We start from the raw sequence: 13,690 nt of genomic DNA, 5'->3' as shown, positions 1-13,690 counted from the left end.
TGCCAAAATCTGAAACCAATTCAGATATGCATTGTAACGTTAGTACACAAACAAGGTACTAATACAGCCTTTAAAATATCATCTGTAAGATTCAGATAAGCATAAACAGCTTCATAAACAAAATAGGTTTACAACCTTCATACATATCAGTATAATTTTCTGAAATCTAGCCTCAAAGCTAACATCTTAATGTAAGATCATTATTACCAAAAATGGCCTTCTTGCTTTTACCAGGAGTATAAAACTCCTTACCGCTTGGTGATTCTACATGTGCAATAACTTGATCTGTAAAATCGCCCCCATTTGGGCATAGCATAGGCCAATAACTTGCGGATGGCCAACAAGGAACAATCAATGTACCTACAGCGTTGCATTGTCTCATGTAATTAATAACACGTGGTATAAGAAATACAGGCAGTACAAAAAGACCATTAACCCCAAACCAATTAACTGTGAAAGCATCAATACCAGAAGAATTTTCATTCCAAAATCTTGAATAAAATACCAGTAACTTGAAATTGTGGTCAGAAGCAAACCAATCTACTTCATGAGGTCCCCATAAAGGTTCTATCAATTGAAATAAATAATATGATATTCCCCAATCATCATGATCAACGATGCGACTCAAAAATTCAGCTTTTTCGTTTAGTGTCCTAGGTATCCAAACTATATCAATATTGACATTGTACTTCAAATATGCGCTAAATATGTCCAACGCTAAATTTTGTAAAATAGTTTTTGTACTGCCCTTGCTAACAATGCTCACAACATTCTGGTTATCTGTAAACCATTCGACCTTTTTTCCAGATATAAAATTAATTAATGACAGCAAAACTTTCTTAACCGCTGAAAGTTCCTTCCAAGTTCAACTATTACTACGTTCTGATTCAACCCACATTCCATGTGCAATGTTTTGTGGTGTGTCTACAATATAACCTCCAAAGCCTGTATCACTAGCGTCACTAAAGATAATACTATGACATGATTCATCAACACTAAAATGTTTTACATTAACTTCACTAATATACAGTTTCCAGAATTGTAACTGTTCAATGCTAGATTCAGAAAGTTTAATATAAGAATATTAAGACGCAGATGTGTTCACGTCTATAGTTAAATGTTTAGTCATTAAATAAACTAAATTTCCAATAGTATGTAGATATTATCTGACCTACAACGTAATTAACAGATGCAACTTTTTTCACGTACACGCTTTTACGCCCAGTTAAACAAGATATAATGTCATCAATAGAATGTATCATCTTATCTATTCTATTATCTGGTATTTTATAAAAGCCATACTCTGTATCAATAAATGTTCCTAACCAAACCAGACGTTTAGTAGGTTCCCACAATAATTTTTCGGCCTTAGGTACAAAAAAAAAAAGCCACTTTTAACTAAATCTAGCTTAAATTGTTCTGACACAATCTTACACATTTCTTGATCTTGTTCAATACCTAACCCATCATCAAGATACATAATGACTTGTTTACCTTCAGATCACCATTTCTTTACAAGCGGCCTAGTTAGTTTAGTAAAAAGAAAGCAAGCTGTACTTAATCCAAATGGTAAAACAAGAAATTTGAAAAATGTAGGACATCCGTTAATGATCCATGAAAAACCTCAATACTCTGTGTGTGGTTCAAAAATATCAACATGGTGATAAGCTGAGTGAACATCAAACTTAAACATAGAACAGTTCAATTTAATATGCTGTTGAGCAGTTCTCATATCCTCAAATTTAACGCTGTTTCCATAAATGTTTATTAACCGCTCTCAAATCAAGTATCAATCTTTTCTTTGAATTAGATTGAACTGATACAGTAAGAGGATTAACAACAAAAGGTCGCTTATCACACTGAACTATCAAACCTCTATGTAATAAATCCTGAATATATAGCTGTATGCACAAAATCGGTATTTTTTAAAGCTGATACATTGTTATATAAATACGTAGACGGAGGAATAGAATAAAATGGTATCTTATAACCATCTCTTATAGTGTCAATAATATAATCATAAGCACCAATATTTATCCAAAATTGGATATTTTCCTTCAGCCTACCCCTAACAATAATATCAGTACCATCTTGCTCATATTCGAAATAATCATGTGTAAAAGTTGGTTCAGACAAATTTTCTAAAGAAATTGTGTCAAAATTATACTCATCTTTTACAAAACTAGTTTCTTTTGTGTGATGCTGCTGTCTTGTTGTTTTGGAAGGAGCAGTTAACTCTCCAGTGCTTGTACGACCCACAGTTGAAGCATGGTCCCCGTTGAGATTTTCCAGCATACTGGTCTTGGGCATACGGGAAACCTCCATACCAAGACGGCTGGCCTTGAAAGGGCTGTTGAGGATTGAAGCTAGGGTTGGCGGTGGAAGGAACCTGCTGTTGTTTAAGTGCTGGTTTGCTCTTTGCCTTTTTCTTCCTAATGGCCCTGTTTTCAGCTCTGATTATCTTGGACTGATCTTCTGAATCGCTAGCAATTGGGTTTGCCTCGTACTGGCGAGCGGTGTCCCATCCCCCATCAGAAGTGTCCGCGATCTTTATTAACTTATTTCTTTGTTTAAGCCTATCGGTACATGATGCAATAATGTCTCTGCAATAGTCAACTTTGCCATTGTCAATAGCCCAAAGAGCCTGGGTTAAATCTTCTAAATTTTCGGTATTACCATTGAACTGAATTTTATTACCTTCAGAACGCCATTTATACTGGGGGTCCGACTTCAACTTCTTGACTTGAGATTTCATACATTGGTTTGTTCCATGGATTTCGTCACGCAAACTATTAATCTTTTCTCTGATTTTGGTGTCCACAAGAACTTCAATATCCTGCTTTTGACGATTAACTGCATCTAAAACTGTACGCAAAGATATTTCTTCAGAGGGTGTATCTGAATCCATGTTTGGTATTAACTGGGAAACACGTCTAATCGAGTCGGCCCTGTCGTGCTGAATGGTTATATCCCATGAAGCGTGGGAATACAAATAATGGTCTATGGGCAGACAACTAGAAGAAATTAATTTCAATCTAATTCAGTTCCTTCAAACGGTTGAAATTACATATTCAGTCGCATTAATTGCATTAATAAAAACCTCACAATAATTTCTGAATTTACAGTAGCAATGTTGCTGTCCATCAGATTGTCTTTTATTTTAATTTTCTGCCAACAGATGAGACATATCTCTATGTCAACAGTTTATTTTAATTGAATTTATTATCTAAAAGGAATGTTATACAAAATAACTATGTTCTCGGGCCCTTTGCTGCAGTCAAAGAGAGCATGATATTGACATTTATTATGTAAAATATTTTCTTATTTTTTATTTGCAGAGGGTAGGAACGAGTGTAACATTATCTACAACATTCCCAAGACGAACTTTCACAGCAGAAGATATGTCTCAGACATTATTGATTCTAGAACTGGTTCCCTCAGCAGTGTTAATTGCCGTACCAGTAAGTCTTTTGGATTTCTTGGGAATCATGCTGGTAAAAAATATAGAAGACAACTGTGTTTCACTTTTTTGCTCGTATCAGTTGAAAAAGTGTTTACTGATAGTGTGGGGTCTGTAAACAATTTCCACAATTATCAAATCATAGATTGATGCCAGCAAATAACTGCATGGTTCTAATGTTACAATCAAAATGTAGATAATAAGCAAATATTACAAATTTTATGGTTCTTGTTTAACCATAAAAATGTAGTTTAATCAGGTACTTTATTTTCTTTACCTGCAAAACTGACGACATGTATACATGCAGAAGTAAAAGCCTAATTTACACTCAATGTTATTAATGATCTGAATCAAACAATTTATTGAATCTCAGATGTGAATTAAAGAGGATGTGATGTAAAGAGGCATAAACCCAATGTCATAAACAAATAACATCTATAGGTTTAAATACTGTCTTCAACAATAGACAAATGTCAATATTTCAACCTCTTAATTGTCAGAAGTCTAGAATAGTTGTGAATAAACTACCATGAATATCAAATTCATTAATGGGGAAGAAACATTAAGATATAACTACCATTGACCAGCTTCCTTAGGACAGGCCACATTTAATAACATGGAAACTACAAGACCAATTAATAGAAAGATTTATATGATTGATCCTAACGGTATCTAGATAAAAGTTTATGATTTTTTTTGCTACATCAACAAACAGGGCTGATATGGCTAGAAAAAGGACATAAGGGTACATGTATAATGCAGGTAATTATCCAACATCTTAAAAACCTGCATAGATACTGAAAATCTGTCAGGTAAAAAAGACCCACTTTCTCATTTTTTTTACCAAAATCATCAGACACTCTTTATATGAATTGTTGCCCTTTGATAAAGATTTTTGATAATTTTATCATTTAATTTCTATAAAGGTTTTCCAAAGGAAAGGTTATTAAAATGGCGAAGAACAGCGAGCAGGCGGCTGCCAACAGTTTCTGTGCAATAACTTATGAACCCTTTAACTAATGCTTTTCAAATTTTAATATGTTGTCACTGATGACAAAATGGAGGTCTACATTATTATTGGAAGATTTTCACTTTTAGTGTTCATGAGTTATGGTCCTTAATAGGTTGGAAAATGTCACTTAATATTGTTTCAATGCAATAACTTATGAACTGTACAACCAATAATTTTTAAATGTCAATATATTGTTACTGATGACAAAATGGAGGTCAGTTTTGATATAGAAGATTTTCATATTTTTTGTTCATTAGTAATGGTCCTTGATAGATTGAAAAATGGTACTGTATGTGGTTTCTATGCAATGAACTGTTCAACCAATGAGTTTCAAATTTTGATATGTTGTTACTTATATGGAAAAGTTGAGGTCAAGTTTGATAATGAATATTTTCACTTCAACTATTTAGGACATATGGTCCTTGATAGATTGGAAAATAGGCACAGATGCCCCATATCCTTCGTTTTTCTATTACAGAACATGGCAGGCCAAACAAGCCTGAAAGCACCAAACATTAGAATACATCAATTTCATTTGTACAAGTTGCCCTCTTAAGTTCATCTTTAGTCCTTCAAAATACAGAAAACCTGGTTTGGGTTCTTTAATATGCTGAAGCAAACTGTGTATTTAGACTTAGAGCCCCATTTTTAAATTGGTCTGCATTAAGGGCCAAAGGGTCCAAAATCAAACTCTGTTTGATTTCATCAAAAATTGAATTATTGGGGTTATTTGATATGCTTAATCTAACCTTGTATTTAGATATTTGATATTGGGCCTGGTTTTCAAATTGGTCCATATTAAGGTCCAAAGGGTTCAAAATTAAACTTAGTTTGATTCTAACAAACATTGTATTCTTTGGATTCTTTGATAGGCTGAATCTAAACATGTATTTAGGTTTTTGATTTTGGGCCCAGTTTTCAAGTTGGTCAAAATTGGGGTCCAAAATTAAACTTTGATTGATTTCAACAAAAATTGAATACATGGGGTTCTTTAATATGTTGAATCTAACCGTGCATTTAGATGTAGGATTTTGGGCCCCGTTATCAAATTGGTCCAAAGGGTCTAAAATAAAACTTTTCTTTGATTTCATCAAAAATTTAATTATTGGGGTTCTTTGATATGCTGAATCTAACCATGTATTTAGATTTGGATATTGGACCATTATAGGTAAATGTCCAGTTTCAAATTTTAATTAAGTTCTTAGACAACATTCATTCTGTATCAGAAACCAATTCTGTGTCAACTATTTAATCACAATCCAAATTCAGAGCTGTGTCACACTTGAATGTTGTGTCTATACTTGCCCCAACTGTTCAGGGTACGACCTCTGTGGTCGTATCAAGCTGCGCCCTGTGGAGCATTTTTGTTGAGCCTGTGACATTTATGTCTTAAAAGCGAGACATAGCGATCCTAGATTCTGTTTGCGGCGTCAACATTTAGGTTCAGTCTGTGGTTAAAGTTTTTTTAGACATCAATAACTTTGTCAAACCTTCATGGAATTTTATGAAGTTTGGACAGAAGCTTCTTTTTGACTAAAAGACAATATCCAGACCAAAATTTTGAAAATATTTATTTTCATTTTTTCGTATTGTACTGATGAAATTTGGACAGAAGCTTGTTCATGACCAAAATACAGTATCCAGAGCAAAATTTGAAAATATTTATTTTCATTTTTCTGTATTATACTGATAAATAAACTTAGTTTTTTTTTCACGTTTCACAAGTAGATACAGCCTAGGGTTAAAGTTTGTTCCACATCAATTACTTTGTCAAACCTTCATAGAATTTTATAAAACTTTGGCAGAAGCTTTTTTATGATTTAGAGATAATGTCTGAAGCAAACTTTTGAAAATATATTTTCATTTTCAGTATTCTTCTGATAGATGGACTTTGTTTTTTACAGTTAACATTTACAGACAGTATAGGATTAATTTTTTTGACATGATAAATTTGTAAACCTTCATGGATTGTCATGAAACTTGGACAGAAGCTAATCTTCTAGACCAAGAAATAGCATCTAAAGAAAAAGTTTGATATTTTTTTTTTATTATGTATTTTACTGATGAATGGACACATTTTTCAAGTCAACATTACACTTTTACACTGACAGCAGCAATCGTAGGTGAGACACAGGGTTCTGTGGAACCCCTTACATGTTTTATTACATATTACACTAATTTATATATCATTGTGTGTCACAGTGAGTCAGGGAAGGCATTTCCCTCATCTTTTAAGTTATTAGATTAAACTTAATTATTGTCTAAAGGTCCTTCATCTGGAATAGAGACAAAGTTATTTACAAAAGCCTTCCAATTCATTATAGATAGTGGATGATATTTTTGGTCCTTTGGAAAATTTCTCAACCTTGATCTTGAATGATGTCTACATTACCGGTAACAATGCGACCATAGGGATAATACATAGATGGTGAATTTGAACTGTTGTATATTGTTAAATTATTCAAATGTTCTGCCATTGATATTTGATTAAATAATGTTATCATGGATCAGGCATCATCACTTTTGCAAATTTTTATCTCGCTTTGACAGAGTCAAAAAGCAAGACTTAGGTATGCTGTTTCAGGTAGTGGCAGTGTCAACATTTTGTTAAAGTTTGTGATTTGGTCAGTTTAAGGGGAACCACTAATGGTAAATCAATAATATTGGTATGCAGTTATATAAGCATTGACACATCTCATTCATATGGCGATTATTTAGCCCTCCTCCCTTAGTCATGGTATATTGACTTTGAAATGTTTGCATAGTTCACATAAAGTTTTTGATTAGTCAGTTTGAGGGTAACCAGTTACTAACCACTTATGATAAGTCAATGATATTTTGTATGCAGTTGTATAAACATTTGCATACCTCATTTCTACCAAATAGGTCCAATACCTTAATTCATACTTTGAATATTTTGCATAATTGACATGTTAAAGTATTGCTATTTTTATTATCTGCATTGCCAACAGTGAAAGCAGGTCTAGTAACCGCTTCACTCCTTCCATCCATATGTCCGTCCATCCGAAAGACCTGAGTAGAAAACTTTCATCAAAGTTTTCGTGGCTTGTATGAAAGGGAATGATTGAACATTTGATATCCAGCTTGATAATGTTCATTTGTAGAGAGTAAGCAATTTTTACTTCGGTGGTGCAGCCACTTCCTGTTTGCCTTTAGTTTGGAACTGTACAACACTCATTGAATGAACAAGGAAAATTTTCGTCAAAGTTTTCTTGGCTTTAATAAAAGGAAATGATCAGTTATGTTCCAGTACATGTTACCTCAATCAATTGCATGAAGGGACACAGGTCTAAACATGGTATTGGTCTAATTATTTCAATATTTGTATTTTATTATCAATATAACATACAGGCAAGACATATCTCTTATATCAACAATTTATTTAATATTTGATATAAGATATAAGATGTATGAGGCAGAAGCATAAATGTGCTAGAAATCTTTTTTATATTCTGGACTTTCCATTCTCAATTTAATTCATTATTTGTCCTGGTGGTACAATTTGCCTTCATCATTTAGCAATGTAAGAAATGTTCATACTTTCAAATACAAAAGAACAGATGACTTATTGATATTCATTTGTCATGAGCTGTAGTAATTAGAGAGAAACAGTAAAAAACAAAAATGATTAACAAAATAATGTCTCGTTTCTTTTGGTTGTGTTGATGTCTGTCTTTCTTTCTTTGGCATATAGTTTCAGTTCATCATGCCCAAAGGGCAATGTGAGCTTTTGCAATTACTTTCTGTCCATCTTCTGTTTGTCTGTCATCCTTGGTCCATTAATTGTCTGTAATATTTACTTCAATATTTTCTTCTTTTAAACTGGTCAATGGATCCAAACCAAGGTTTGTCTGCTTCATCTTTAAGATGTCAACTACGTTGATTGACCAACATGGCTGCCTTGTCTAAAAATAGAACATAGGGTCAAACTACAGTTTTCTAATATTTCTAAAACATTAGCAAGTATAGAAAAACTGAGAATAAAATTTTCAGAACAACAAGTTCTATCTACCATGAATATTTTTTGCCCACCTATTTTGGAGTTATTGCCTTTTTAACTTTTTTGGCAATTCCTTGCCATTTTTCATGAACTATAGGAGCTAGCTCAACAGGTCAAATTGTAAAAATAATCAGCATGACAAGATGTATCCACCCTGAAAATTGGTGAAAATCTAACTACATTTGTACTTCTTTTGAAGAAATTGCTCCTGAAATATGTTTTTGTTCCCCCAAATTTTTACCAGTTATTGGCTGTTGTAGTGAAAACTATAGGAGCTAGATTAAAAGTGTAAAATGCAAAAAGGATCAGCAAGACCAGATGTATCTACCCTGAAAATCGAAAAAAAAATCTGACTACCTGTTTTTTATGCCCCACCTACGATAGAAGAGGGGCATTATGTTTTTCAGTCTGTCCGTTCGTTCGTTAGTTCGTCTGTCCGCCCGTCCATCCATCCGGATTAGGATACATTGTTTGTCCGGCTATCTCCTCCTACAGTTTTGGAGGTACAACTTTAATATTTTGTAGGATGTTCATAGACATAATGAAGGTGTGCATGGCCACAGGATTTTGATTTTTTTCAAATATTCTGAAAATGACAGGTAGTTGTACTTAGTCCAAAAATTTCGGGTCGTATATTGGTATCACGTCGTCGTCCGAAGACACATTGGTTTCCGGACAATAACTTTTGTTTAAGTGTATGGATTTCTATGAAATTTTACCATAAGGTTTATGACCACAAAAAGAAGGTTGGGATTGATTTTGGTGGTTATGGTCCTTATAGTTCAGGAATTAGGGGCCAAAATGGGGCCCAAATAAGCATTTTTCTAGTTTCCAGACAATAACTTGTGAAATGGTGTATTGATCTCTCTAAAATTATACCACAAGATACCATATCACAAAGGGATGGTAAGAATTTGCTTTGGGGGGTAACGGCTCAAACTGTTTAGGAATTAGGGGCAAAAAAGGGGGAAAAACAAGGGTTTCCAGGTTAATGGACAATTACTTAAGTACAAAACATAATTTTAAAGCAGTGTAAGGGAGTTAATTCAAACACATATTGTCAAATTATCTCCCTTACACTGCTTATAAATTATTTAGAAAATGTATAGTCTTTAGGGGATGAGCTGTCAATTTATTTCTAGAAGTTACTATTTTAAAAATGTTTAATAAAGGTAATTTAATTATAGCCATGATTATGTATGTGGAGGAATTTTATTTTTAGATATTACTATTTAATGTTGCTGATTAAAGTGTTTTAATTTTAGGCATGATTATGATGTCATTTTCTATTTTAATACTTTTATGATGTATTTAAATGGGTTTTTATGGTTGCAAAGTCCTAGCTGTCAATTTATTTTTAGAAGTTACTTTTAAATGCTGATGAAGGAATTTTATTTCTAGATATTACTATTAAAAGTTGCTGATGAAGGTTTTTTTAATTTTAGCCATGACTATGATGTCATTTTCTATTTTAATACTTTTATGATGTATTTAAATGGGCTTTTATGGTTAAAAAAAAGCATTTTTCTAGTTTCCAGACAGTAACATGTGATTAAGTGTATGGATCTCTCTAAAATTGTACTACAAGGTTCCATACTACAAAGGAAAGACTGCTAAGAGTTTGATGGTTAATGCTAAAAGGGGGATTCAAAAAGTTTGGGGGGAAGGGGGGGTTTCCAATTTTTTTTTAAAAGGGTTCATATTTTTTTTTCAAAATTTTCAAAATTTCAAATTTTTAAAAAGTTTCAAGAAGAAATCTTCAATTGCACAGTATTGCGCATTAGATTTGTAAGATCTTTGACCATATTTATTTTGTGTCAGAAACCTATATTATGTCAAAAATTTGATCACAATCCAAATTCAGATAGTATCAAGCTTGAATATTGTGTCCAAATTTGCCCCAACTGTTCAGGGTTCGACCACTGTGGTCGTATCAGGCTGCATTCAGCGAAGCATTTTATTTTGGCACTAGCTGCATACAGAGATCATGGTTTGTCCAGCTTTCTCCTCCTACAGTTTTGGAGATACAGCTTTAATATTTTGTAGGATGTTCAAACACATAATGGAGGTGTGCATGGCCACAGGATTCTGATTTTTTTTTCAAATATTCTGAAAATGACAGGTAGTTGGACTTAGTCATTTTTTTGGTCAGGCAGGGGCATCATTTGTGTCTTACAGACAGTGTAACAATTTCAAGTTGTATGCCAACAATCACTGTTTGTCAAATCTAAAATATGTGGAACAATACTCATGCATATGGCAGAGCAGAAAAGGGGGGGCATTGTCCATATCTAGTTTTTATACTGAGACAGTAAATTTTGGAAAAAAGTATAGGAAATAAATATTGGCATATGTCTTTCATTTCTAGGGAAAGAAAAAAGCAAACACTGTTAATCCAAGTGGTGGAGGAGGTATCATTTCATTGGTAATATCTCCATTAATTACCCTGTGGAACTTCTTGTATATGTTTATTTTTGGAAGAAGTTCTCCACCACCAGAACAAAAGAAAGAAGAATATTCAGAAGCCGATCAGTTGCTCTCAGAATCACCATCTGGTTCAGCTAGCAGAGGTGCTCAACCTCAAAGGTAATTCTTTGCATTTGGGGTCAGATAAATTTTTCTCTAAAAAAAATGTCTGAGGGAGACTAGAAACATTGAAAGTTGGTAGTAAGAATAAAAATCTGTGAGGCATCTGATTGGATGGTATGCTTTTGAATTATTAATTTTATGAAAGATCAACTATTTATTTATGTGCAAAAGTAGTTATAATTTGGAATCATTCATTTGAAATTTTCTGTGAAATTTTTTCTTTTTTTGGAATAGGCTGAATGAAAATTTTGCTGTGTCATTTAGTGTGGATTTTGAAAGCGTCCATAACAACTAATATTTAAGGTTATTTCCGCCTCGTAAGCATGCTGTTACAGTGGTTTTTTTTTTCTTTGAAATGATTTTTTTTTTTTATGTCTACTTTGAGAATCTGGCTTTAGTTTGTATGCAACTTATATACTCTTTTTATTAATACGATTCAAACAGACAAGGTACTCTATTAAAAATGCATTGTAAATGATTGCTCAATTGTAACCTAAAGGACCAATCAGAAGTGAAAATGGGGGTCTCTCTTTATTTAATCCAATCAAACTGGCAAAAAAATCGAGTTTTATATCTTGAGATTTTGACAGAAAGGAAAGGTGCCCACAAGGCTCTAATTAATTGAATTCAATTAGCTCTTGAAATTTGCATTAAATTCTCAATGACCTTCGCAGGGTTCTGCAGGTGAGGATCATATATGTATCAGGGCATTACATTTTTTTGCTATATTTGCAATGCATTTATAAATTTTTAAATCTCCATGCCTTACCGACACCCAAATTTACATGTTTTCTCTATATTCACATAAGCATGCACATATATCTTAGTTACCCGAAACTATTTCATTTATTTGCAAAGTCATAAGCCTGAATGATTTTCAGAAAAATTAAATGCTAACTTGATGAAAGTTTGAAAATTTATTATCAAAGAACTGGTTTCTGACATCCAAGAACTTTGAAAGTCAGAGCTTATATCTCCAGATCAATTAAAAAGTTTTCCTTTTGTAAAATTTACACTCATACAGACTAATCATGCTTTGCAAAGCTTAAAAAAGACCATAAAACCCTTACAATTGAAAAGCTTTAAAACATACATGAAATCCTTAAAAAAGGATAAAAAATTCAAAGTTTACTATCTAGGGCATGATCTTGACTTTTGACCGTATGACCTTTGTCAATGTCATTGGTCCTAGATGCCATTTCAAAAGACCCCATGTGTCTAGAACCTTTATGCCCCTTTATAACATTACAAACGGACAAAAAGTCACAGGACATAAAGTCACAAATTTGTTGACAATTGTTTGAATATATAAGAGAAAGATCTTGAAATATTTTCTTTTTATTACATATATTCATTTTTAAGTTTAGGAAATTGTTCATAAGCCTTGATAAATGAAAAATTATTAAAAATTAATCATGCAAAGGATATATTTCTTGGCACAATGAAGCCATTTAAGTACCAAGCCACTTTGACATTCTGTTTTCATAACAATTATTTGATCATTATTGATATTTATTGAATAAATTTTAATTACAAAGTTGCTTCATATATAATAGTTCAAGAAAAAACAAAAATTTAATTTTTTAAATTAGTGTTTTCTTGCTTAAAGAAAAATAATCTCAAAACTGAATTGTGACATTTTGTCCTGTGACTTTTTGTCCGTGACTTTTTGTCTGTGACTTTTTGTCCTGTGACTTTCTATCCTACATTCTATGGAAAGGGGGGGTATGGTCTGTGTCCCATGGACACATTCTCCATTTATCTTTGAAATTGGAAATGACATCTTTATTAAGGAGAGAGATATATGTGATTGGTACTCAAGCTGTTTCAAGCTAATTGTCAAAATTAGTATTATTTTTAGACACAAAATCACAATTATGACAATATTATAATCCCTTTTGTTGTTTGTCAAAAATGTAAAAGAACCATGACAATGTCATTATTATTAGACAAGCATTAACACTTTTGAAACTCTGCCTAATAGGAAAGCTGTTTGGGTTCTACTGACCTTATACTGGATTTTTTTTCTTGTCATGAGCAAGTGACATATCCCACTAATTGAGCAGTAACTGCTTACTCTTCTGTAGCTCCTGATATACAAATGAAAAGTTATATTTTGATGCCAATGAGTCAAATATCTACCAAAGACGTTAAAGATGATAACCCTGAGTAAAACAGAACAAACGAAAACCATCACAGGACAAACACATAATTGTAAGAATTCTCAGTACATAATTAAGGGGTTAGAATAATAAAAAAATGAAAATTTCATGAAATAGAAAAAATGTGACTTGGAATCCAAGAATGTTGTTGAATGGGTCCTGATTCCAAAAGGACCACCAATGCACTATGTTAGCCTTGTAATCATTTTTATGCCCCTGTTGCTTCAGAGGGGGCATTAAGTGTTACCCTTGTCCATCCATTTGTCCGTACGTATGTCCCAAAATTAGTGTCCATTCTCTAAGGGAGCTACCATTTGATTTTTATGGAGGGGCTAGGATGAAATTTGAAAAAAATAGGCAGGACAGGAGTTTTGAGTAAAAAAAAAGGCAGGATGAGATTATTTGCAAAAAAAAAAGGCAGGATGACAATTTATGTAAAAAAAAGT

The 13,690-nt window shown here is 32.8% G+C and overlaps 1 protein-coding gene across 1 annotated transcript in view; it reads left to right on the top strand.

Annotated features, from left to right (window-relative positions):
* The window catches only part of LOC127727925 (UBX domain-containing protein 4-like), a 73,456-nt gene that overhangs the window by 58,015 nt on the left and 1,751 nt on the right, over positions 1–13,690 (top strand). Inside the window, exons 9-10 of the mRNA XM_052235081.1 lie at positions 3,339–3,461; positions 10,862–11,079. Coding sequence (XP_052091041.1) covers positions 3,339–3,461; positions 10,862–11,079 — 341 coding nt within the window. The remainder of the gene's footprint in view (positions 1–3,338; positions 3,462–10,861; positions 11,080–13,690) is intronic.

The sequence above is a fragment of the Mytilus californianus genome, unplaced genomic scaffold (assembly GCF_021869535.1).
Source record: "Mytilus californianus isolate M0D057914Y unplaced genomic scaffold, xbMytCali1.0.p SCAF_2, whole genome shotgun sequence".
Lineage (NCBI taxonomy): Eukaryota > Metazoa > Mollusca > Bivalvia > Mytilida > Mytilidae > Mytilus > Mytilus californianus.
The sequence above is the reverse complement of the archived record's forward strand: the minus strand, read 5'-3'. Positions and strand labels throughout refer to the sequence as shown.